Raw genomic sequence first — 27,575 nt, 5'->3', positions numbered from 1 at the left:
GTTGGATCCTTGCCTGATTTTGGAAATACTGACTTTTTAAAAAGATTTTAAAAAAATTTTTAATTTTAAAAAACATTTATTCATACTATGTATGTGAGTACACTGTCACTGTCTTCAGACACACCAGAAGAGGGCATCAGATCCCATTACAGATAGTTGTGAGTCACCATGTGGTTGCTGGGAATTGAACTCAGGACCTCTGAAAGAACAGTTGGTACACTTAACCGCTGAGCCATCTCTCCAGTCCCTTAAAAAGATTTTTAAATGTTCTTTTGGTTTCTATTTTGTGAAACAATTTGAGAGATATTGATATAGTACCTTATGATTCGCTGAATTTGCTCAGTGTCTTTCTTTTCATTTCTAGTTACAATTAAAATTATATTATGTGTATGAGTGCTTATTTTTTTGTGTTAATTTTGCATGTATGTTTGTGTATCTTGTGCTTGCCTGGTGTTAGCCAGAGAAAGGCATTGGATTATCTGTAATTGTAATTATTAAGAGCCACCGTGTGGGAAATGATGAATCCAGGTTCTTTGCAGCAGTAACTAGTGCCCTTAATCTCTGAGTTGTCTCTCTAGCCCTCATCTCTAAATTTGGATCTTCTCTTCTTTCTAGTTAATTTGGGTAAAGGTTTGCCAATCTTGTTGTTTTTGACCCCTATCCCCACCTCTCAAACCATCTCTTTATATCATTGATTATTGATGTTTTTCTTTCCTGTTTCATTAATTTCAGCCCTGTGTGTTGATTATTTCTTCCTCTCTACTCTCTGGGTATTTGTTCATGTTTTTCTTAAGTTTTCAAGTGTATTATCATTTACTATAAATATGAGATCTTTCCTGACTTCTGGATGGTAGGCACAGTGTTATGAAGTTTCCTCTTAGGACTGCCTTGAGTGTATCATACTGTTTTGGTATGTTGATATGTTATATTTCTATTTTGGTTCAATTAAATAACCCCCTCCACCCCTGGGTTCCTCTGTGTTGTCCTGGAGTTCTCTGTAGAACAAAGCCAGGCTGGCTTCAAACTTAGAGATCTGCCTCTCTCTGCCTCCCAAGTGCTTGGATTTAAGGTGTGCACCACTACCGCCTGGCTTAAATTCTGTTCCCTTTCTTTACTTTTCCTTTTCCCTTTCCCCTCTTTCCTCCCCTTTACCCCTTTTTCTTCCTTCCCCTTTCCCTTTTTCCTTCTTTCCCCCTTCCCCTTTCCCCTTGTTCCCTTGTTCCCCTTCTTCCCCCCTTTCCCCTTTCCCTTTCTTTTCCTTCATTCCTCCTTCTTCACCCTCCTTCCCTTTCCCCTTCTCCCCTTGTCCCTTTCTCCTTTCCCCTTCTTCTCACCCTGCTCATGTTCCTCTCCCCTTATCCCTTCTCTGTTCCCCTTTCCCCCCTTCCTGTCCTTTTTTCCCCCTTTTCACTTCTTCTCTTCCCCCTCCCTTTTAAAAAAATCCCTGAGACAGGGTTTTTCTAAATAGCTCTGGCTGCCTTGGAACTCACTCTGTAATTCAGACTGGTCTTGAACTCAGAGTTCTGCCTCCCAAGTTTTGGGATTAAATTTGCACAAATTATCACCACCCAGCATATTTCCTTCTTGATTCTCACTTGGTCCAGTTTTCATTCAATATCGTGTCATTTTGTTTCCATGAGTTTTTCTATTTTTCACCATTTGTATTGGGTTGAACATACCTTTGATATAAGATAGGATGCAGGATATTCAGTTTTCCTATATTTGTTGAGACTTACTTTGTATCCTAATATATGGTCAATTTTAGGAAATGTTCTATGAACTGCTGAGAAGAAAGTGAATTCTTTAGTGCTTGCATAGAGTTTTCTGTCAGGTTCACTTATTTATGATGTCATTTAACTCGAGAGTTTATTTAGTTTGTGTTTGGATAACCTATTGGTGAAAGTGGGGTATTAAAGTCACACACTTTCATTGCTAGGGTCAGTGTGTGGGTTTTAGTTTTTAGTTTCTTTTATGAATTTGTTTGTTGTGTAAGTGTTAAGAATTGTAATATCCTCTTGGTGAATTTTTCTTTTAATGAGTATAAATTGCCTTTCCTATCTGTTCTGTCTAGTTTTGGTTTGTTAGGCTGTCTATTGTTGGCCTGTTTGTTTCTTTGTTTTATTTGCTTTGAATATCTTTTTCTATCTTTTTACCCTAAAGTGTCTGTCTTTAATATGGGGAAGTGTGTTTTTTGTAGGCAATATAAAGGCTCATCCTGTTTTCTAATCCCTCTGTTAGTCTGTTTTTATTGGGGGAATTGAGACTGCTGCTATTTACTACTGAGTTGTGTTTATTAAGTTTTGTTTATTTTGTTTTGGTGTAATTGATTATTTTTAGACTTATGGTTAACTGTTCTGGGATTTTTTTTTTTTTTTTTTTTGTTCTTCCTATCTCTTGGGTATGTTTAATCTTCTCTTTAGATCAAACTGTTTCTTCTAGTATCCTCTGTTGAATTTACTTAGTAAACATGAATTCCTTAACTTTGTTTTAATTGTGAAATTTTGTTTCTGTTTTATTTATTTTTAAATGTTGAGATTCATTTTTTTAAAAAGATTTATTTATTTGTTTTATGTATGTGAGCACACTGTTGCATCAGATTCCATTACAGATGGTTGTGAGCCACCATGTGATTGCTGGGAATTGAATTCATGACCTCTGGAAGAGCAGTCAGTGCTCTTAAAGGCTGAGCCATCTCTCCAGCCCTCTGTTTCGTTTATGACTGATCATTTTGCTGAGTATAGGTTTGGGCTGACATCTGTAGTCATTCAGAATGTGTAGAACATCAGACCAGGTCTTTCTTGCTGTCAAATTCTTTGTTGAAAAATTAATGGGACAGAGAGATAGCTCAATGGTTTAGAGCACTGGCTACTCTTCCAGAAGGCCCTGGGTTCAATTCCCAGCACATACATGGCACCTCACAACTGTCTGTGACTTCAGTTTCAGGGGATCTGATACCCTCATGCCAATGCACATAAAATAAAATAAACTTCAAATAAAATAACTAAATTATGTTAAAACAACTTGTTACTCTGATAGGCCTGCCTTTGATGTGACTTGGTCTTAATATCTTTTCTTTGTTCTATATATTTAGTGTTTTTATCACTGTATTATGGGACAGTCTGTGTGCTTGCTATCCCCATTCTCAACTTCTTCAGTCCTTTTTTCTTTTTTTGTCTTTAAGATCTTTTTATTATTTTTAAGTACACTGTAGCTGTCTTCAGACACAACAGAAGAGAGCATCAGATCTCATTACAGATGGTTTCAGGGAATTGAACTCAGAACCTCTGGAAGAGCAGTCAGTGCTCTTAATCACTGAGCCATCTCTCCAGCCCTCCTATTTGGTTTTCTATATGCTTCTTGTACCTTGATAGCATCTCTTTCCTTAGGTTTGGGAAATGTTCTTTTACTATGTTTAGAAAACATTTTCTGTGCCTTCGACCTGGGTATCTTCTCCATCTTTTATACTTTGGATTCATAGGTTTGGTCTTTTCATAGTATCCCACATTTCTTGGATAGTTTGTTCTTTGGGTTTTTAGATTTAACTTTTTTTTTCCAGCTGAGTGATTCGTTTCTTCTACCTCATTTTTGAGACATGTTATTTTTCTCTTCCATATGATTCAGTCTGTTGGTGGGCTTTTTCCGTAGCTTTTTCACTGAAGGAATTTTATTTGTATGTCTTTTCTCCAGAGAGTACACATTAAATTGTATTTTCATATTTATTTTCATTCAAATCTTTGTTTTACTTTTTACATTTTATTTAGACATGTATTTATTCATATCATCTTTGAGCTCCTTGATCATATTTATAATGCCATATTAAAGTCATTGTTTTGTGCATCAGCAAAGTTGCTTTTCACAGGGAATATTATGTTGGGGTGTTAATTTCTAAAGGGAACATACTGTGTTGTTTTTGTTTGTGGTTTTGTGATGATGTCTAGGCAGCTGGAGTTAGTCTGTTTGAGGTGTTTAGGATACCTGGTCTTTCCTTTGTTGGATAGGTGTTTGGATCTTTGCTGTTTACTCTTAACTTGTTGTGGAACCATTGAATGGTACGTGGATTTCAGTATTGGGGCCACTCATTCTGAATGGGGTAGTGGATGGGTAGGCTGGAATTGGCTCTGGGTACACTTAGATGGAATCCTAGGTTGCATGTCAATCTGTCCTGAGGCCCAGTATCAGGTGAGTAGCTGTCAGTTAGGAAGGTCAATGGATTAGCCTTGGGAGTGTCTATCTGGAGTTCTGGTGTAGATTCTGGGTTTGTACATCACGTGGTTCCAGGCTGGCTTAGGGCTGGGGTGGCTGGTTTCAGGGACAGGATTCTATTTATATAATTTTTAATTTCAGTGTTCACTCATACAATGTTTTTCTTTCATATTCCAATTGCCCGCCATCTTTTCTGCACCTTGGCCCCTTGCTCGAGAGACTGTGTTGGCTCACCTTGAGCAGTGATAGTCCCTGAATTCTCTTCATGGTCTTATTCTGTCTTCAGTCCGTATTCTGTGGCTCATCGTCATGATCACTCCCTGGAGTGCAGCTTCTGGTTCTTTATCCTTCTTACTGGGCCTGTGGCTGAAGTCTACTTTCTAGCCATAGCACACTGCTGAACCACGATTGCAGAAAAACACATGGGCACTATCTGTGAGAGTTGTCTGATTCCTCAGACATTCTCTGAACACCTTTCATTTCATATTTCCTCTGTTACCGCCTCTTATTTTAGAGCAATAATGTGTACAGTAACGTGTATACATTCTCACCATTCAGTCTACTGTCTGTGTAGCATCTTATTTGATGATCAGTCTTTCTGCCTGCGTATCTTCTTTCTCTATGAATGGATATTTTAGCAGTTATCTCTTTGTTATTTTCATAAACCAAAGTAAATTTACTTAATTTCTACTCCTCAACAGAGTTCCATTTCTCAGATCTTAAAAACACCACTTTTGGCAACAACAGCCTCTGTTTTTAGCTCCCTCCTCTCTTTTGCACTTTTGCTTGTGACTTGAGCGTGTTCTGTGAAGCTTTCTTCCTTATCACTAGTCAGATATTCCTGCGGCCTTTCCCTTACCTCATTCAGTGGTTTGCTTTGAACCCATATCCTGCTGCAACTTTGACATGGGTGAGTACTTTAGAAAGTTTTATGTATACTGCTGTTTTGCCTGCTTTTATGTCTGCATCATATGCATTCCAGGTGCTTGCTGAGACCAGAAGGAAGGCCTCAGGTCCCCTGGATCAGGAGTTAATAATTTACTGTTGTGTGGATGCTGAGAATTGAATTCAGGTCTTCAGGAAGAGCACCTAGTGCTCTTAACCACAGAGTCATCTCTCTAGCACTCCAAAGAGTTATTTTTAAAAGTTATATAATCACTGCCATGGTTAAGACAATATTGTCTGTTCCTCAGGTACCATCCTGTTATGTTCTTGCTATGTGAACTATCAATTATGATTTTTGGGCAGTATTTTCCTAGATTTTCTAGCTGTAACATCTGCATGTGCTTTCTTTGGTAATTTAATTTGCCCTAACCTGTCTAGAAATTGAGTTGTACCAGCTTAATCTTTTGTTGATTTAGTCTTTTTGCCCAGTATTGTTTGAGATTAATTGTAGGTGTTGCACTAGTTTGTCATCTTAATAGCTCTATAGTATCTATTTTGAATATGTCATGATTTATTTGTCTGGTTTTTGAAGAATATTTAAGTTATTTAGTAGTTTTCAGCCACCCATAGAATTGCTACAAGTAGTTTCATGCATGGCTTCTGAAGTGTCTTCAAAATGTTATAGGTATCAAATGGCCTACACATTTGTCCAGTATACCAGTTTACCTTTCCTCCAACAGAGTATGATATTTGCTGACTTCTATTCATATCATTTGGTTTTACTGGATGCTTTTGTGACATGAAATGCTACTTTTCATTTGGGTATCACATGATTATTTTCTCTTGGCTCTTCTGGCCTTAGTACCAGTTAATCATTATCTGTTCTTCTTTGACTTTCTGAATTGTTAATATTAAAAATGTCTCAGCATTCAATTCTCATCCTTTTGTCTTAATTTACCATTTATTTAGTCTGTCTCAAATTTCCTTTTTACCAAAAATGGCCCTAAATTTGTACTTCTATCTGATTCCTATGCCTTCAATCTGCAGTGCCTTTTCATCACCATCACATGAATTTGTAGCTTAATAACAGCTCAGACCTAAGATATTTAAAATTAAATTAAAAAAAATCTTAATTTTTATTTTATATGCATGAGTGTTTTGCCTGCATGTATGCTTATGCACCATGTATGTTCCTGATACCTGAAGAGGTTCAAAAAGGGCATCAGATCCCTTGGAACTGGAGTCACAGATGATTCTGAGCCACCCATATAAATGCTGGGAATTGAACGTAGGTCCTCTGGAAGAGCAGCCAATATTCTTTTTTTTTTTTTTTTTTTTTTTTTTTTTTCGGAGCTGGGGACCGAACCCAGGGCCTTGCGCTTCCTAGGTAAGCGCTCTACCACTGAGCTAAATCCCCAGCCCCATATTCTTAATTGCTAAGTCATCACTTCAGCTCTGAAAATCTAGACACTTTCATCCTCTGTGTCTGTTCTTTTTTCCCAGGCACTGGACATTTTCCATCTTCTATATTTGGCCAAAATTCATTGAGTCAGTTTTGAGTTCTCTTACTGATTACTGAGAACACTTCTTACAGTTTTTTATTATACTTTTATAGGTGGTTAGAGTCTGGGCCAAATGTTTAAGGTTCTTGATCTCTTATTCATTGAAGGTAAGGATTCACACAGACTAGCAAAAGAAGCAAGATAATTTAGAGCAAAACAGTAGTGCAGATCAGAGGACTACACTGTCAAAATTGACATATGAATGAATGTATTTAAGGATTCCAGTTACTGTTTGGGGTTTTTCTGGGGTTCAAGAAAAAGATTTTGATTATAAATGGCAGTACTGTGTTTTGATTCATAGATTAGGTCATTTATTTTTTTCTACTGTGCATTTCCCTTCCAATAATGCATCTAATTTTAATCAAATACCCATACATTTATGCATAGCATAATGGTAATACAATGATTTTCCCTAAAAGTTTACTACACAGTTTTTTACCTCACTTGGCACCCAAACCTAATCAGGCTGAATCTGCTTTTCTTTTCTTAACATATGCATAGTCAGTTGCACACGTTGGGAATACACTTGAGTAGAAACTGTCTTTATTTGAATGCTACTAGGGGTGAAATTTAAACCGGTTCAGAGATGGGAGTACATGTTGCCCAGTATAGTTTGGGAATTTGAAGGTTTTCTGAGATTTCTAAGTACAATGTTTCTAGATGGATTTGTACACATAGTATGTACAGGTAAAGAAACTAGCCTTTCAAGTACATCATTAGTAGGTGTGTGTGAGTGCATGTGTGTGTGTAAGTGTATGCATAAACAACACCAAGTGGGGCCCTTGGTACTGAAACAGTCTCCTCTTTGTGCCTGCATCATTGTTATATGGCATGTGGTAATTAGTCTCCACCACTGTGCTATTTGAGAACAAGGGCGTGTTTGTCTCTGTTACATGTTAAATACCTGAAATTGCCTGTACACGGTAAATGCTGAAGATATTTGTTATTGAATAAATGCAGTCATGAGTTTATAGTGGGAATGATAAGAGGTACTGGGTTTTGAGTGCTTATGAAGATTAAGTTACTACATGTAAATTTAAGGGGATGGTATCAGACCTTTGTTGGTGAGCACTTACATTTTATGAAAAATATTTTGCCTCAGAAGTGACTTCATTGCTAGACCATGAAGGTTAACATGTCTTGCTAAATGTAAGGCTGTGTTTTTCCTGATCACTGTGATCATGAGCTCTTTTCCAGTGGCAGGGTTGATAAGATGACGCCACAGAGCTCTTTCCACGTAGCTGGAATACTTAAATCCATGAATTCAACCAGCTTTTAATTTCTAGTCAGTTAAAGAGCTGCTTTTAATATAAGGTAATGAGTGGGAAAAAGCTTGGATAAACATGATTCCCTTTTAAAGTTCTAGAAGGCAGCTCACAGTTATATGCAGACGAGACAGTAACGCTAAGCAGACATTGCTTTTTGTTGGAGAATATCAAGATTGAGTTGATTATAAGATATTGACTCAAACAACTGCTGAACTCAGTGATTATGCCAAGGGAGAATAAATCTTGATACTGAAATAGAGAATTTTACTGTTACATGTTTTTCCTTGAAGTAACTTATTTTTAAATAGACAGGTTGATCACCTGCAGCAAAGCTCCTAGTGACACCTGGGAGCGTTGCTAAGTGTTCTTTCCTCCAACATTTGTGTTAGTATCAATCAGTTTCGGTTTCTTTCTATTATGTTATTCCTAAGTGTCTTGTTGAAATAGAAGGTTATTTATAAAATAGAAGACAAAGAGAAAATACCTTTGAACTGCAAGATGCAGTTAAAGACACATAAAATGTTTATGCAAATAGGCAATAATACACAATGTTCTTCTGGTCAAGTAGGAAGTTGATAGTGGGAGAAAAGCCTCATAGAAAACTGCATAAAATCTTGCAGAAGACTCATAATTGCAAACGAACTTAAAATTTGATGATCAGATTTATAAAAGCTTAAGGTTTTAATATATTTACAATTGATAAAAGCAATTTAGAAATAATTAAAAGGGTAGAAGAATTCTTATAATGGTAACTACTTTTAATCATCTGATACATAGGTGACAGACTTTCTGTTCATGTTTGTAATAGATGTGAATATATGCCATTCTAGTCTGTTTGGTTTCGCTACTAAAGGACCTAAGACTGGGTAATTTATAAATGATAAAGGGTTATTACCCACAGTTATGCAAGCTGGAAGTCTAAGCTTAAGGCTGAGCCCAGCAGACTTCATGTTTGGTTGTCTGGTAGTGTGTTTTTTTGACACAAAGTTTCACTATGTTGTTTTGGCTGTCCTGGTATTCACTATGTAGACCAGGGTGACCTCAAAATTACAGAGATCTGCCTGTCTTTGCCTCCTGGGTGCTGAGATTAAAGGTTTGCACCATCACTGCCTAGTACTTGGTAATAGTTCATTGATTCCAGATGGTACCTACTGTATCTCTTCACATTATGGAAGAGGTAGTCTCTTCCAGGCATCTTTTATACAAGTTCACTAATGTTTATTAAGGTTTGGCCTCTCACATAACCTCTCTCTCAACTGCATCATTGAATAGGGAATTAAGGTTCAGCATATAAGTTTTAGTGTAGAAGCATCCATATCATAGCATAGATATAAGCATAGGCATAACTGAACAAATATAGATATTTGCAAAAATGTTAATTAATGGTTTCAAAAGAACATTGCACACTCTAGATTATAAATACGTATTTTAATTGAGCACTGAAGAACTTGAGTGATCTTATTGTGGTTTTTGAGGTTTTTTCCACTCAGACATTAAATAAGGATCATGGTTATAACTGACATTGAAATTCTTGTAATTGTTTGTAGGTGCCGGGTCTTCAGCTCTAAAGAGGCCATTTGAAGATGGATTAGGGGATGATAAAGATCCCAACAAGAAGATGAAACGAAACTTAAGGAAAAGTACGTAAATCCTTATTCTTATGGTGGGAACTGGAGAAGGTTTATAGCCTCAGAAAAATAAGAAAGGAAGAATTGTATTGACTTTGAATTTTAAGAATAGACCTTAGTCAACTAAATTGGCAATTGAAGGACTTCGAGCTTCTAAATTTCATTGCTTAAGATATCAATGCTGACAAATAGAAATTAATGTGACATTATTTTTTACCAACCTATTATAATGTATAAAAAATTTAAAGATGATTTATAGATTGAATTTGTATTTGTTTTCTCATTTGTAAACACATGAGAAATGTAAAAACATTCTTTAGATTTGTTTATTTTATGTCTATGAATGTTTTACCTTCATGTATGTGTTTGTAACCTGTGCATGTTTGGTGCATGCAGAGATCAGAAGAAGGCCTCAGGTACCCTAGCAATGGAGTTAGAGATGTGATTAGCCTCCATGTGGATGCAGGGGACTGAAACCAGACCTTTTGCAAGAGCAACAAGTGCTCTTAAGTGCTGATCCATCTTTTTAGATCATCACATAGGGAATTTATAGGGGTTAATAGGTTCAACAGATGTATAGCTTGAAGCAAAAGGCTTTCTAGTTTAATTTTAATCTTTCTAGTTTAATCTTAATTTCTCTTTCTTTCATAGTTCTGGATAGTAAAGCAATAGACCTTATGAATGCACTAATGAGATTAAATCAGATCAGGCCTGGGCTTCAGTATAAGCTTTTGTCGCAGTCTGGCCCGGTCCATGCCCCAGTCTTCACAATGTCGGTAGATGTGGACGGCACAACATACGAAGCCTCAGGACCATCCAAGAAAACAGCAAAGCTTCATGTGGCAGTGAAGGTACAGTATTCTTTTACTGATCAGTATCTCTCTTGTTTTGTTCTTATAGCATTCTTACCTGTGTCTTTAAAGCTTTAGGGACAATAACAAAGAAACTTTTTTCACCTATGGGTCATGTTTGTTGTTGTAATATAATATGCAGTTTAGAAAATAGAAAAAACAGATATGTTAGAATCATATTTCTGAGTCAAAGATATTTATACATAGCACATTGTTCGTGGTGATGCTCTGTTCTTTAGAATAGAGAATATTTCTTATAGGGTATAATTTTGAGGATTTTGGAACAAAATTCTAAATAATGGACAATTTCTAAGTAATGAAATACCTTAATAAATAAATAAACTTGATTTACTGTAAAGTAAATGCCAACATGTCACAGATCATGCTGGTGCATTGAAGACTGATACTTAAATTCTATCCTGTAAGACTATATGGTGTGAAACAGACTTAGTATGTTTTCATGGACATTAGAACAAGCACTATGCTAGATGCTAAGGTAAGAGTTTATGGAGTTTATTGTGGATAAGATGGAGACATAGTTAGCACACATATGGAAAGTGTATTGTATGTGAGGTAGTGATTAGAACTGTAGAAAAATAATAGCATGAAAAATATTCTGCTTTGTTTACATGTTCGGTTCTTAAGTATGATGAGGGTATGAGTTTAAAATGAGACTATAAATCGAACCCAAGATTAACAAAAAGGAGACAGAGTTTGAGAACTGCTCTAGTTGTTTTCTATTGCTGAGATAAAGACCATGACCAAAATCAGTGTGGACAGAAAAGGCTTATTTCAGTGTACAGCTTAGATGCAATCCATCATAAAGGGAAAGGCAGGCAGGAATCTGGAGGGAAAACAAAAAGGTTAAGTCATGAAGGATGCTGCTAAGGTTTTCTCAGTTTGGAGTGGCCTTGTTCCCAGTGGGCTATGCTTTCCCACATTAGTAATAATAAAATAAAAAGCCTTACTGACAGACTAAGCTTGATGGAGGCATTTTCTTAATTGAGATTCACTCTACCCAGATGATATAAACTTGACTGAAGTTGACAAAATGGAAACAAAAACAATACTCACCAGTGCAAAGGAGCTGTAGTGTATACCCTGAGAATGAAGCACAAATTTAAAGCTAAATTCTGCACTGTCTATGATATAAGAACAGCCAGTTGATTTCTGAGAATCACATTGTGTTGGTGTGTGGGCATTTCTTCTTTGATAGCTGTTGTCTTGGTATAGTGACAATTTTTTTTATGCAGTGAATTAGATGTTAACTACTTTTATTTGATGCAGTGATATACCATGATGGACTATTTTAACCTAATTTTTGGTAAATGGGGTTTGAGGGGGCTTTGTATAGCCTTTATGTTTTTTTTTTTCATTTTGCTTTCTTACACATTTCAGGGGTGTTTATGCACACATCTGAAACATCAGTTATAAATCTAATAGCATTTGATCAGAGAGAGTTAACCTCTTTTTTTAAATTTGTGTTTTAGAAGTAGATGGCTTTCATACTTTTTCTCTTTAATTGGAGTTTGGGTAGAATGTACAGTTCAGTAGTAAATCTGAACTAGCTTGTGGTCCTTTCTGGGTTTCCCCATTCTTACACTATTGGGCAGCTGTATTCTATCTAGAGTTTGCTTTCCATGTTGAACAATGAGGCGCAAAGAGTTCTTTCTGAAATTTTCACTTTTTTTTTAAAAAAACATTTGCGTGTGTGTGTGTGTGTGTGTGTGTGTGTGTGTGTGTGTGTGTGTATGTGTGTATGTGTATGTTGGGGAGGGTGTACACATGTGATGGTGTGAGCGACTGTCAGGGGACAACTTCCAAGAGTCTGTCCTCTTTCTACTTTATGGAATTCAAGGATTAAGCTCAGTACAAGTTTTTCAGGGAGTTTTTGTTATTGTACATCTTGCTTTGTAAAAGTTGGCTATTTTTCTCTTCTTTTTGTGATGTGTGTTCATTATACTTTAGAGAATGCACGATACATCCTTAATTCCAAGAGATAGAAATAATAGTAATGATTTTACATTAAGTATAGTAGATACGTTTTCCCCTAAGCTTTATTTTTACTTAGGGTTGCTATTCCACAATTCAAGAACGTTTACCAAGTTTGATGTAAACATGGAATTTGTATTAATTGGGTAGAAAAACCCAAGCTGAATTGATGCAGAGCTATTTTTAGCCTTTATTCCATTTAATCTTTCTGTATATGAATATAGGGCAGTACTTGAGGATTCACTTGGGTTTGGCAAAAAATAATCTGGTGTATGTTTTATGTTGGATTTTGGAAATGGAAACTTAATTCTCAAATCAAATCGGCTCTAAGAGCAGTATAAATATGTTGTATATACAAATGTATATATTGTTATTTCTTGTTGGTTTGCTCATCTAAACATTTATTTTTCTATCAAACGTGGTTCTACTATTAACTTGTGGCTGAAAATTTCATTTTTATCAAGCTATCATGAAGTAATTGTTTTGGATATTTCAGTTTTTTGCTTTATGTTTTTGATCTGTTTGATTATCCTTTAAGATCCATTCTAGAGATGGAATTACTGGGTCAAAGTTAATGGATAACTCATTTAAAATGTATCAGGAATCCTATTAGGTATCAGCAATAAACTGCCAAATGCTATCCTTGAAGGCTGTCTACATATTTACTAGTGAGTTTAAGAGACAGTGTTGCCATTTATGAAGACCGATCTTTTGATAAAGCTTGTAGTCCGTCCTTCACTTCTCTTTTCATTAGCATTGTGATGGGAACTTTACCTCTCCAGAATCTAAAATCAAACCACACCACACCACACCACACCACACCACACCACACCACACCACACCACACCACACCACACCACACCAAAATACCAAGTAGAAATCTGTCACTGTCATGTTAGTGTGACTTAGTTCCCCAGCTCCAGCTTCCCTCTCCTCCTGCAGCTCTGTTTCCTGAAAGCCCCTGACAGAGACTATACCTAACATAATAATTATTCTCATGAAAATAAACGTGATTGCTGTGGATAAAGGATAACATGAAGGGGACAAGGAGTGACAACTTTTTTGTTTTAAAGACATGGTCTCAGTGTGTATGACAGTTGTTCAGTAGGTAAAAATAGCTTTTACACAGGAAATATTGCATTTGGGTGGTGGTAAGAAAAATGCTTCAGTATATAATAATTGGACCTAATTTTCACTCCAAAATTCATTACCAAGGATCAGAGAGGGGTGAATGGTTGGGAAATTACTAAGTGAAAACATCAGGGGCAATAAAGCAGGATTTCTGACTACAACAAAAGTAGAAGGATTTGTTTTCTTTAAAGTGCATCTGTGTGAGTGTGCGTGTGTGCGTGTGTGTCTGTCTGTCTGTGCGCGTGCATGTGTTGGTCTGTACAAATGTTTACGCATGTATATGTGGGGGCCAGAAGCGTTTTATCACTTTAGGCTTTATTCTTTTTTTTTTTTTTTTGGTTCTTTTTTTTTCGGAGCTGGGGACCGAACCCAGGGCCTTGCGCTTCCTAGGTAAGCGCTCTACCACTGAGCTAAATCCCCAGCCCCGGCTTTATTCTTTTGAAGCAGAATGTATCCCTGAACCTGGGGTTTGCTTATTCTGGGCTTTGCTTGAAGCCAGCAAATTCCATCCATTCCTCTTTGCACTGCCCCACATGGAGCTGAGATTACTGGTATGTGTAGAATGCTGCGCTTGTAACATGAGTGCTGGGATCCAAACCCAGGCCCCTCACTATTGTGCAGCAAGGAGTTTTTACTATTGAACCATCTGTTCAACCCTTAAGTAGCAGAATTCTTTCTGAAGGAAGGCCAGGGTAATTGGGCATCATATATGAGATTTTGTTAGATGAGAAGATTTGGTTGGATGCTGTGAATGATTAGATAGGAACAAAACTAGCTTAATTTAGCAGGATTCCTGGTACAATGGAATATTGAGAATAAGGATCAAAGATGGAGCCCAATTTAAAAAAAAAGAAAAGCCCAGAAAATCTGAGCTAGAGTTTAGTCAAGAAGAGTTTTATTAATTATAGAGAGCTGAGAACTTATCACTTATATTCTAAGAAAATGCATGATAGGAAATAACTTGAAATTTCTTATTAGTCCTTTCCCTTTTCTGTCAACTTGCCCTCTAGATTGAATCAAGGTCTTCATATATGCCAGGCAAGAGCTCCACTCAGAATCATGTCTGCCTTTTATTAGTTATCCTAGGAATGAATGAATGAATGAATGAATTTATTTGTTTGTTTGTTTATTTATTTATTTATTTATTTATTTAGTGTTTTGCCTGTGTTTATGTATGTCTGCTGTTAACTGAAGTTGATCAAAAAGAGTCCTGGGTGTCCTTCAACTGAAGTTACAGGTGGTTGTAGGCCATTACATGGGTGCTGGGAACCTAACTCAGGTCCTCTGCAAGATCAGCCAGTGCTGAAGCTCTTTCTAGCCCTTATCTGTAATTTTTTTTTTTTTTGGTTCTTTTTTTTTTTTCGGAGCTGGGAACCGAACCCAGGGCCTTGAGCTTCCTAGGCAAGCGCTCTACCACTGAGCTAAATCCCCAACCCCCTTATCTGTAATTTTAAAAGCTACTAGGTACCTCTATGTATTGAAAGTGGATACTGAATCAGGCAGTGGTAGTACATAACTTTTTTAATTCCAGCACTTAGGAGGCAGAGGCAGGCAGGTGGATCTTTGTGTGTTTGAGGCCAGCCTGATCTATAGAGCTAGTTCCAGGACAGCCAAAACTATACAGAAAAACCCCGTCTCCAAAAACCAAAAACAAATAAAAAAGGAAAGTAGATACTGTATCCCTCAAGAGGTAATATATCACTTTTATGTACTAAAGTGTGTTGCTGTTGTAACTTATGTTAATAATAAGTAAATGACTTAGGACAAGTGAAGAAAAGCAAAGAAAGAAGTGGTATTAAATGATTAGCATTGCACATTTAAATTGTCTATGTTAAGGTGGGCATCCTTTTCTCCCATGCTTTGTGATTCTAATATTTGAATCTAGGGCCTAATAATCTCTAGGCCAGTGTTCCAGCTCTGAGCCACACCCTTCTATATGCCTTTATACCACAGGAAACAAGCCCTGTTATTTGTGGTACTTGGCTTTTGACCTGTGGTAGGCATTATTAATGGTAGTTTTGTACTGTTGGCTCTTGTCCAGGTTTAGGTTTCTCAGGGAGAGCATTATTAGCAGGACTCAGCAGAGCAGGTGTTTTATTTATGAAATACTGATGTCACTAACCAAGTGATGTTAGTGGACTTAATGTAACGTGCTGTCTGAGCACTTTTAGAACCTAAGATGCCAAAAGGAATTCTTGGCTTTAATGCCAAATAAACACAAGGAATTCATTTATGATGAGAATGCTAGGTCCTCCATATATGAACCAGATGAGTTAATTTCAAATTTGCTTTGTTTGGAGTATTACTGTTTTATCTATACGGATAAAATATTATATTCAGATGCTATTTTCTACAAAGGCTTTTTTTTTTTTTTTAATTTGCCCACTGTTAACAGCTTTTTGAGTTACCTGTTAAGTATAGTTGATATAGTGGAGAAGTACGACATTGCTTATATACTCAACAACTAAAAGGTGATCTTTTTTCCCCCTAACCTTGTATCTGTGGACATTATCTGTGAACATAATGCTTTAATTAAAGGCTAAGAGAATAACTCAGTTGTGAGCATTTTATGTAGCCTGGCAAGGCCCTGAAATAAAGTAGAAAGGTTTTAATTAATAACTCAAAATAGTATTAACCTACTTTGAAAGAGATTTAAAAACATACTAGTGAATGTAATTATTCCTTGAGTGATACAGTATCTACTTTCCCCTTTTGTTTTTGGGTTTTGGAGACGGGGTTTCTCTCTCTGTGTAGTTTTGAAACTAGGGTTGTAGTCCAGGCTTGCCTTGTTTATTTTAACAGGAGTGTAATATGGAAAGAGAGCTCAACAATGATTTACATGCGCCTTGCACACACATGCTTGCATGCAAGCACAAATAGGCTGCATGTGAAAGCCTCGTTTCAGAAAACTGAGAAACCCCAGATCCAAATATTTATGAAGTCTTTTCCAGGTGGCTTTCAAGTCTTCTTTTCTTTCTAGTTTAATTTTCTTTTTCAGGTGCTATTTTTCATTGGGTGAGCTTGACTGTGCTGTATGTTTTATTATTCATCTCCAGGTTAAATGAAGCAGCAGCAACTTTAGGTGCAAGCTGCTGCTGCTGCTGCTGCTGCTGCTGCTTCTTCTTCTTCTTCTTCTTCTTCTTCTTCTCCTCCTCCTCCTCCTCCTCCTCCTCCTCCTCCTCCTCCTCCTCCTCCTCCTCTTCCTCTTCCTCCTCCTCCTCCTCCTTCCTCTTCCTCCTCCTCCTCCTCCTCCTCCTCTTCCTTTTTAATTTTAAATCAAGCTCTGTCGATCTCTCTGTGTCTCTGTCCTTGGCGCACCCCCCCCCCCCCAAACTTTTATCGCTATCTTCAGACATACCAGAAGAGGACATCAAATCCCATGGTACTGAGCCACCAGGTGGCTGGGTATTGAACTCTGGACCTTTGGAAGAGCAGTCAGTGCTCTTAACCCCTAAGTCATCTCATCTCCCCAGCCCATAGGCTTGCATTTCTTAAGTCTTCTGGCTAGGTACTTTGAGTATGTGTTCCCATCTTCATGTAGTGTTACCTGGGAGTGTGGGCTGCTTTTACAGATGTAGCATCATTCTTGTTCTTTACAGGTGTTTTAGTAAATTGTTAAAGAATTTCAGCTATTTTTTTTTTTCATCTTTGGTAACTGAATAAAAATGTTTTAATGGAATTTGTACAGGTTTTACAGGCAATGGGATACCCAACAGGTTTTGATGCAGATATTGAATGTATGAGTTCCGATGAAAAATCAGATAATGAAAGCAAAAATGATACAGTATCTTCAAACTCAAGCAATAATACTGGAAATTGTACAACTGAGACCTCCAGTACCTTAGAGGTATACATGCGTCCTTTTCTTCTTTAGAATAAATAGTGTGAATACTCTGGGAAACCTTGGAGATGTGGAAAAAAATAAGCTTTTTCACATAGAGGCATATATTACTGATATTCTGCTTTATTTCTTTGGATGGTGCTTGTTATCAGACCTTAGGTCTTGTGCACATTAGGCAAACACTCTACCACTGAGTCGCGGCTGGAGCTCTCTGCATGTTTTTTTGTTTTGAGACTGGGCTTCTAGTAGTCCAAGCTGGTCTCCTCCAATTCACTGTGTATCGGAGGTTGACATTGAACTAACTAGTAACCTTCCTGCTTCCACCATATGCTGGAATTATAGGAGGATTGCCATATCTGCTTGTTTGGCCTTAATTGTGCCAGATTTATTTTTCAATATATTTATGAAGGTAATCATTTTCATGTACCTTTATATATTGATCTTCTTTTACTGAATTCTTAAAAAGAATCTGTTAGCATACCTATAAAAAATAGATAAACTTTAATTTAAAACACATACTGGCCAGGAAAATACTTACAGAATGTCATAATGATGTATCAAGACTATCACTTTTTTAAAAAAAGATTTGTTTATATATTTTACCTATATGAGTGCTCTATCTGCATGTACACCTGTGTGCCAGAAGAGGGCATCAGATTGCATTATAGCAAATTGTGAGCCTCCATGTAGGTACTGGGAGTTGAACTCAGGACCTCTGGAAGAACAGCCAGTTCTCTTAACCGCTGAGCCAACTCACCAGCCGCAAGACTAGCACTATTAACCGAAGGATAAAACCTTACAAAGTCTAGTGTAGGAAACAGATTTTTTTGAGGTGTCTGACAAGCTTGGGTATGTAAGATACACAAGTTCACTAATGTGTGAATCCCATAGTGGGTGTAGACTGCCCACTGTGTATTTCAGAATAAGAATGAGTCCTGGATGGTGCACTAGTGATTCCAGATAATAGAATGGGATGAATGTAAGTATTGAATATGTAAAATATATATACAGGAAGAGAATCGACTGTATTCTCTTGACTTGGCTTTAGAATAATAGCAAGAGCTCACATTTATATTTTTAAGAATTTTTTGGGGGGTGTGGTGGGCGGAGAAAACAGACATATAGCAGACATACAGAGTAAAACTCTGCAAAGTGAGATTTCACCTCAACAGCCTAAAACAGAAGTCAATCCCTTCTCTTGTGTTTCTACAGCAGGCAACTAATCTGTAACATATATAGTTTCACAGTGACGATCCAGGGAATGGGTGCCTGTGTTGGTTCTTTTTTTTTTTTTTTAAAGAGATTTATTCATTTATTAGATATAAGTACACTGTAGCTGTCTTCAGACACACCAGAAGAGGGCATCAGATCTCTTTACAGATGGTTGTGAGCTACCATGTGGTTGCTGGGAATTGAACTCAGGACCCCTGAAAGAGTAGTCGGTGCTCTTAACCGCTGAGCCATCTCTCCAGCCTTATATTGGTTCTTTAGAATCTATAGTTTATAGCCTGTTGTTTTTTTCATTAGGTGTATTCCGATATGTTTAGAGGGACCAAAAGGCATATAGAAACAATGCCTCCCACATGCAAAACTGAGATTATTTCTTGCATTCATAAAGATGAAAAGTAACTTTCAAGGCTTCAAGCAAATTGCTGTTGCTGTCTTGCTTTGTTAGTTACCTGCCATGTTAGGACATGAACAGTTACAGCTCAGAACGTAGTTCAAATGGAGCAGTCCTACTTCAAAGGCAGGCTGTTCAGGTGACCACAGTATTTACCCACCCCTTACAGAATCTTCCTCATCTATGGTGATGTTTTGCTATCAGATGATTCATTTTAGCCTTTAATGTTTTAAAGTAGAATTAATGAGTTTACTTTTTAGCATAATTATGTTAAAAAGATACTCAGTGTTAAACCTTTCTTCCCTGTCCTTTTTAGGTAAGAACTCAGGGTCCTATCCTCACAGCAAGTGGCAAAAATCCTGTGATGGAGCTCAATGAAAAAAGAAGAGGTCTCAAGTATGAACTCATCTCAGAAACTGGTGGAAGCCATGACAAGCGCTTTGTAATGGAGGTGTGTACCTATCTGTGTGCCCACCTTACTTTTCACCCCATAGACATATCAGATAGTAAAAAGCATTTTAGACTGCCAATAGCTTTTATTATTATTTTTAAATTATTTCTCTTATGTTTGAGATTATAATGTATTATCTTTAGAGAGTCTCAGTACATTTTTTTGGGGGGTATTTTTTATTTACATTTCAAATGATATTCCCTTTCCTGGTTTCCCAGCCTTAAACCCCCTATCTCATCCCCGCCCCCCTTTCTTCTATGAGGGTGTTCCTCCTCTCCAACCACAACCCCTTCCCATCTCCTCTGACATTCCCCTGCACTGAGGGAGGAATCCAGCCTTGGCAGGACCAAGGGCTTCTCTTTCTCTATTGTTGCCCAACAACACCATCCTCTGCTACATATACAGCTGGAGCCATGGGTCTGTCAGTGTGTAGTCTTTGGGTAGTGGATTAGTCCCTGGGAGCTCCGGTTGTTTGGTATTGTTCTTATGGGGTCGCAAGCCCCTTCAGCTCCTTCAGTCCTTTTGCTAACTCCTACAAGGGAGACACCATTCTCAGTTAAGTGTTTTGCTGCTAGCATTCACCTCTGTATTTGACATGCTGTGGCTGAGGCTATCAGGAGACAGCTGTATCAGGCTCCTGTCAGCATGCATTTCTTGACTTCATTAATATTATCTAGTTTTGGTGCCTGTATATGAATAGCCTGGATCCCCAGGTGGGGTAGACTCTTAATGGCCATTCTTTCGGTATCTGCTGCGTATCCCCTCCTATGAATATTTTTGTTCCTTCTTTTCAGAAGGACTGAAGTATCCTCACTTTGGTTGTCCTTCTTCTTGACCTTCATGTGGTCTGTGGATTTTATCTTGGGTAATTCGAGCTTTTGGGCTAATATCCACTTATCAGTGAGTGCATCCTAAGTGTGTTTTCTTGTGATTGGGTTACCTAACTCAGGATGATATTTTCTAGTTCCATCCATTTACCTATGAATATCATGAGATCATTGTTTTGATGTAGATGTACCACATTTTTTGAGTCCATTCCTCTGTTGAAGGGCATCTGGGTCCTTTCCAGCTTCTGGCTATTATAAATAATTCTGCTATGAACATAGTGGAGCATGTTTCCTTATTGTATGTTAGAGCATTATTTGAAATAGCCAAGGAGTGGTATAGCTGGGTCCTTAGGTAGTGCAATGTCCAATTTTCTGAGGAACCTCCAGACTGATTTCCAGAGTGGTTGTACCAGTTTGCAATCCCACCAACAATAGAGGTGTGAATGTTCCTCTTTCCCACATCGTTGCCTCATCTGTTGTCACCTGAATTTTTGATCTTAGCCATTCTGACTGGGGTAAGGTGGAATCTCAGGGTTGTTTTGATTTGCATTTCCCTGATGACTAAGGATGTTTAGGTACTTCTTAGCCATTTGACTTTCCTCAGCTGAGAATGTTTTGTTTAGCTCTGTACCCCATTTTCTAATAGAATTATTTGGCTCTCTGGAGTCTAGCTTCTTGAGTTCTTTGTATATTTTGGATATAAGCCCTCTGTTGGATGTAGGATTGGTAAAGATCTTTCCCCAATCTGTTGGTTAATGTTTTGTCCTAATGACAAGTGTCCTTTGCTTAAAGAAACTTTGCAGTTTTATGAGGTCCCATTTGTCGATTTTTGATCTTAGAGCATAAGCCATTGGTGTTTTGTTCAGGAAGTTTTCCCCAGTGCCCATGTGTTCGAGGCTCTTCCCCACTTTTTCTTCCATTAGTTTGAGTGTATCTGGTTTGATGTGGCGATCCTTGATCCACTTGGACTTAAGCTTTGTACAGGGCAATAAGAATGGATCTATTTGCATCCTTCTACATGCTGACCTTCAGTTGAACCAGCACCATTTGTTGAAAATGCTATCTTTTTGCCACAGGATGGTTTTAGCTCCTTTGTCAAAGATCAAGGGACCACAGGTATGTAGGTTCATTTCTGGGTCTTCAATTCTATTCCACTGATCTACCTGCCTGTCTCTGTACCAATAACATGCAGTTTTTATCATGATTGCTCTGTAATACTGCTTGAGGTCAGGGATGGTGATTCTCTCAGAAGTTCTTTTATTGTTGAGGATAGTTTTCCCTATCCTGGGTTTTTTATTTCAAATGAATTTGCAAATTGCTTTTTCTAACTCTATGAAGAATTGACTTGGAATTTTGATGGGGATTGCATTGGATCTGTAGATTGCTTTTGGCAAAATGGTTATTTTTACCATATTAATTCTGCCAATGCATACCATGGGAGGTCTTTCCATCTTCCGAGGTCTTCAACTTCTTTCTTCAGTGACTTCAAATTCTTGCTGTACAGATCTTCTACTTGTTTGTTTAGCGTAACACCAAGCTATTTTATATTATTTGTGACTATTGTAAAGAGTGTCGTTTTCCTAATTTCTTTCTCACCCTGTTCATCCTTTGAGTAGAGGAAGGCGACTGATTTGTTTGAGTTAATTTTATACCCCAACACTTTGCTGAAGTTGTTTATCAGGTTAAGTAGTTCTCTGGTGGAACTTTGGGGTCACTTAAGGATACTATCACATCATCTGCAAATAGTGATAATTTGACTTCTTCCTTTCCAATACATATTAGATTCCTATACAATACATTCCCTTTGACCTCCTTTTGTTGTCTAATTTCTCTGACTAGGACTTCCAATACTGTAGTGAATAGGTAGGAAGAGAGTGGGCAGCCTTGTCTAGTCCCTGACTTTAGTGGTATTGCTTCAAGTTTCTCTCCGTTTAGTTTGATGTTAGCCACTGTTTTGCTCTATATGGATTTTCTTATTTTTAGGTGTCGTCCTTGAATTTCGGATCTCTCCAGGACTTTTAGCATAAAGGGGTGTTGAATTTTGTCAAATGCTTTCTCAGCATCTAATGCAATGATCATGTGGTTTTAGATTTGAGTTTGTTTACATAGTGGTTTATATTGATGGATTCCATATATTGAATTGTCCTTGCATCCCTGGGATAAAGCCTACTTGATCATAATGGATGATTGTTTTGATGTGTTCTTGGATTCAGTTTGTAAGAATTTTATTGAGTATTTTTGCATTGATATTCATAAGGGAATTTGGTCTGAAGTTCTCTTTCTTTGTTGGGTTTTTGTGTGGTTTAGGTATAAGAGTAATTGTGGCTTCATAGAAGGAATTCGGTAGTGTTCCCTCTGTTTCTATTTTGTGGACTAGTTTGGACAGTATTGTTATGAGGTCTTCTATGAAGATCTGATAGAATTCTGCACTAAACCCATCCAGACCTGGGTCCTTTTTGATTGGGAGACTTTTAATGACTGCTTCTATTTCTTTAGGAGTTATGGACTTGTTTAGATGGTTTATCTGTTCCTGATTTAACTTTGGTACCTGGTATCTGTCTAGAAAATTTCCTCCAGATTTTCCAGTTTCGTTGAATATAGGTTTTATAGTAGGATCTGGTGATTTTTGGAATTTCCCCAGATTCTGTTGTTATGTCTCCCTTTTTATTTCTGTTTTTGTTAATTTGGATATACTCTCTGTGACCTCTGGTTACTCTGGCTAAGGGTTTATCTATCTTGTTGATTTTCTTGAAGAACCAGCTCCTGGTTCTGTTGATTCTTTGTATACTTCTTTTTGTTTCTACTTGGTTCATTTTAGTCCTGAGTTTGATTATTTCTTGCCTTCTACTCCTCTTGGGTGTATTTGCTTCTTTTTGTTCTAGAGCTTTCAGTTATGCTGTCAAACAAAGGTATGCTTTCTCCAGTTTCTTTTTGGAGGCACTCAGAGCAATGAGTTTTCGTCTTAGTGATGCTTTCATTGTGTCCCATCCATCAGTTTGGATATGCTGTGCTTTCATTTTCATTAAAGTCTAAAAAGTCTTTAATTTTTTCTTTATTTTTTTCTTGACCAAGTTACCATTGAGTAGAGCATTGTCCAACTTCCATGCACATGTGGGCTTTCTGTCGTTATTGTTGTTATTGAAGACCAACCTTACTCCGTGGTGATCTGATAGGATATATGAGATTATTTCAATCTCCTTGTATCTGTTGAGGCCTGTTTTGTGACCAACACCGTGGTCAATTTTGGAGTAGATAACTTAATGGGCCAGTAAATATCTTCAACAAATTATAGAAGGAAACTTCCCTAACCTTGAGGAAGAGATGCCCAAAACATACAAGAAGCCTACATAACTCCATAAAAATTGAACCAGGAACGTAGTTCCTCCCATCACATAATAGTCAAAACAACAAATGCACAAAACAAAGAATATTAAAAGCAAGGAAAAAGGTCAAGTCACATATAAAGGCAGACCTATCAGAATTACACCAGATTTCTCACCAGAGACTATGAAAGCTAGAAGATCCTGGGGAAATGTCATACAGAGCCTAGGAGAACACAGATGTCAGTTTAGGCTACTCTTTCTAGCAAAAGTCTCAATTAATGTAGATGGAGAATCCAAGATATTCCATGACAAAACCAAATTTACACAATATCTTTTTTTTTTTTTTTTTTGAGCTGAGGACCGAACCCAGGGCCTTGGACTTGCTAGGCAAGCACTGAGCTAAATCCTTAACCCCCACAATATCTTTTTACAAATCCAGCCCTACAAAGGATAATAGATAGAAAACTCCAATACAAAGAGGGAAACTACACCCTAGAAAAAGCAAGAAAGTAATCTCCTTGTAAGCAACCCAAAAGAAGAGAGACACACAAACATAATTCTACCTCTAACAACAAAAATAACACGAAACAACAATCACTATTCCTTAATATATCTTAACATCAATGGATCAATCCCCAATAAAAAGATGTAGACTAGAGACTGGGTATGTGAAGAGGACCCAGCATTTTGCTGTATACAGGAAACACACTTGAGACAAAGACAGACAGTTTCTCAGAGCAAAAGGCTGGATAACAGCTTTCTAAGCAAATGGTCCAAAGAACCAAGCTGGAGTAACCATTCTGATAGCCAGTAAAATCAACTTTTAACCAAAAGTTATCAAAAAAAGATAAGGAGGGACACTGTATTCATCAAAGGAAAATTCCATCAAGATGAACTCTAAATCCTAAATGTCTATGCTCCAAATGCAAGGGCACCTACATTCATAAAAGAAACCTTACTAAAGCTGAAAGCACACATTGCACCTCACACAATATTAGTGTGAGATTTCAACACACCACTCTCATCAATGGACAGATCATACAGAAAATAAACACAGACATAGTGAAACTAACAGAAATTATGACCCAAATGGATTTTACAGATATTTATAGCATATTTCCTCCTAAAACAAAAGAATATACCTTCTTTTTAGCCTTTATTAAGAACACTCTTTGATTGAAAATATTTTCTTCATTATGATGTGGTTTTTAAAAACTTTACATTGTTCCAATATGTGTATTTTACTTTATGCTTTGACTGCGTGTATGTATATGACATTGGTCTGCCAGTTGGATCCCCTGAAATTGGAGTTATAGATGGTTGTCAACCACAATGTGAGTGCTGAGAATTGAACCTGGGTCCTATGCAAGAGCATCAAGTGCTGTCAATAGCTGAACTCTCTCCAGCCCTATGATGTTTTTAAATTAAAACTACACAGAGGGAGTTTTCAGAGATAAGTGTAAAATGCTGTTTTTAATTTCAGGTAGAAGTAGATGGACAGAAATTCAGAGGTGCAGGTCCAAACAAGAAAGTGGCCAAGGCAAGTGCAGCGCTAGCTGCCCTGGAAAAGCTGTTTTCTGGACCCAATGCAGCAAATAATAAGAAAAAGAAGATCATTCCTCAGGTATGAATTAAGCAATCTTTGTAATAATCTCGAATTTTCCATTCATTTCCTCCTTTACTTTTTAAATTTTATTTTTGTAAACCCAATACTTGAGAAGTTAGGTGGGTAGATAGATTCCTTTAAGTTCCAGGCTATCCTAGTCTACGTATCAAGTTCCAACCAACCAGGGCTACACGTTTATTTTTGTCTTTCTGAATGTATACCATATTGAACAGGTACTTAACAGAGCCCAGAATAGGGTGTGGGCTGGAGTTGCATATGTTATAGGCAGCTGTGAGACATTGGAAGTAGATACTGAGAACCAAACTCGGCAGTGAGGTGAGCCATTTCTTTTATCCCTGTCAGATTTTTAGTTGATGTATAAGGTAATGGGTTTCATTATCACATTTTCTTTTTCTTTTTTCTTATTTTCGGAGCTGGGGACTGAACCCAGGGCCTTGCGCTTGCTAGGCAAGCGCTCTTCCACTGAGCTAAATCCCCAACCCCTCATTATCACATTTTTACACATATTTGGCATTGTATTTGTTTTTCCTCCAACCCATTGCCATCTCTGCTCTTCCAATCCTTTTCCCCCTGACTGGTACCTTCTTCCAAATGGTCTTATTTTGCATAACATGACGATCTCCATTTCTTTCTATTTTTCTGGAATTAATTTTGTTTTCTTTACAGCTAAATATAATATCCCTGTACACATACCCATACACCCATCACATTTTCTTTATCCATTAGTCTATTGATGGCCTTCTATGCTGATTCTGTATCCTGACTATTGTAGATACTCTAGCAATAGATATAAATGTATAAGTATCTTTTTAGCGTACAGACTTAGAATCTAGAATCATTTGGGACTATACCTGTACGAATGGTATAGGTGTGATACATATTGTAGTTTTATTTTTAATTTCTTGCAGAACTTATATATGATTTTTCATAGTAGCTACCAAACTTATAACCAGCAGTGAATAAATATTAATTTAAAAATACTTATTTTGAGTGTATGAGTATTTTGCCTGTGTGCATATATATGTGCACCATGATCCCCTGGAACTGAGATATCGGTAATTGTGAATTGCCATGAAGACCTTGGGAATGAATCTGGATGATCTAGCCAGTGCCCCCAACAGCTGAGCTATTTCTTCAGGCCCCATGAGTTGGATTCTTAATCTATATCTTTGCTAGAATTCATTGTTTCTCTGTATGTTGTTAGGGTGCTAGAGTAGTACTGGTAGGATAAATCTGAGAACCTTGGGCATACTACGCAAACAATACCACTTATCTATTCTTGTAGCCCTGTTGTCTTGACATTGGTTTTTCTGATTTGGTTGAGATGAATGAAACCTCAGTGTAGTTTTCATTGTTACTTTCTGATGGTTAAGGATGTGTTGAACATTCTTTAAAACATTTATGGCCATTTATATTTTTTCTTTAACAGTTGTCTATTCAATTTATTAACCTCTGTTTTTGAGTACTTTTTTTTGGGTATTTAAATTTTAGAGTTCTTTACAAATTGTTGATAACTCCTTGTCTGATATATAATTGACCAAGACTTTTCTCCCATTTTATTTTGCACACCATTTTTTTGACAGTGTTTTTGCTTTGTAGTGGGAGCTTTTTGATCTCATGTAGCCCTATTTCCTTATTTAGTTTACTATGCCATTGGAGTTCCTTTGTGAGTTGCACATCCTATATCCAAGTCCCACTCATCTCCCTGCCCCTCATGTCTGCCTTCTGCCTTGCAAGTTCCTCCAAGTAAAATACAAAATAAACCAAAGTATAGGAAACATCTCAATCAATCATGGAAGTTGTCATGTGTCACGGTTCGTCTTATGATATAACCCTGTCCATATATCTTCACTTATGAATGTTCATGGCAATGAGTCATCAATCTTGTTTGAGGTTTCTATCACACTGTCAATATTAGATCCTCACCCAGCCTCCTCCTGTTTATCCTGTTGTTGCCCTATGTGGTGGAAAACCTTCAGCTTTGTAACAGTAGGACTGGCTCTTTCACAAGCCTCAATAGTTCATAGATGATGTAGACATCGTGTCAGATGATAGCTGAGCCTGTCAGCTTGCTAGCTCCCCCTTATCTACACTACAGGGCGACGTCTCCCATCACTGCCCAGGCTAGGCCACCTTAGTGCCACCATAGTCAGAGGGCAGGGTCAGGTCTCTCATGCTTGGTCACCCTTGGGACTGGGTTACCTGTCCCTCCTCCACCAGGGCCAGTGCCACTGTGCTGCCCTGGTAAGGTACAGGACCTCTTGCTTTCATGACCCAGTGACCCAACTCTCTTGATTGCTGCAGGTGGCAAGGGGGGTGAGCATCACCTTCATACCTGCACCACTTCACAGGCTACTACCTCACA

General features: G+C 37.5%; 1 protein-coding gene across 11 annotated transcripts in view; it reads left to right on the top strand.

Moving 5' to 3' along the window:
• The window catches only part of Strbp (spermatid perinuclear RNA binding protein), a 166,357-nt gene that overhangs the window by 88,400 nt on the left and 50,382 nt on the right, over nt 1-27,575 (top strand). For all 11 annotated transcript variants that reach the window (XR_015683443.1, XR_015683444.1, XR_015683441.1 and 8 more), the window contains 5 exon segments: nt 9,466-9,558; nt 10,198-10,397; nt 17,209-17,367; nt 19,299-19,433; nt 25,067-25,207. Coding sequence is in view for 7 of the 11 variants with exons in the window: in NM_001429554.1 (NP_001416483.1) it covers nt 9,466-9,558; nt 10,198-10,397; nt 17,209-17,367; nt 19,299-19,433; nt 25,067-25,207 (728 nt within the window). In the remaining 4 variants the exon portion in view is untranslated.

The sequence above is a fragment of the Rattus norvegicus genome, chromosome 3 (assembly GCF_021556685.1).
Source record: "Rattus norvegicus strain SHRSP/BbbUtx chromosome 3, alternate assembly SHRSP_T2T, whole genome shotgun sequence".
Lineage (NCBI taxonomy): Eukaryota > Metazoa > Chordata > Mammalia > Rodentia > Muridae > Rattus > Rattus norvegicus.
Note: the sequence above shows the minus strand (reverse complement) of the source record. Positions and strands in the feature narration are given on the sequence as shown.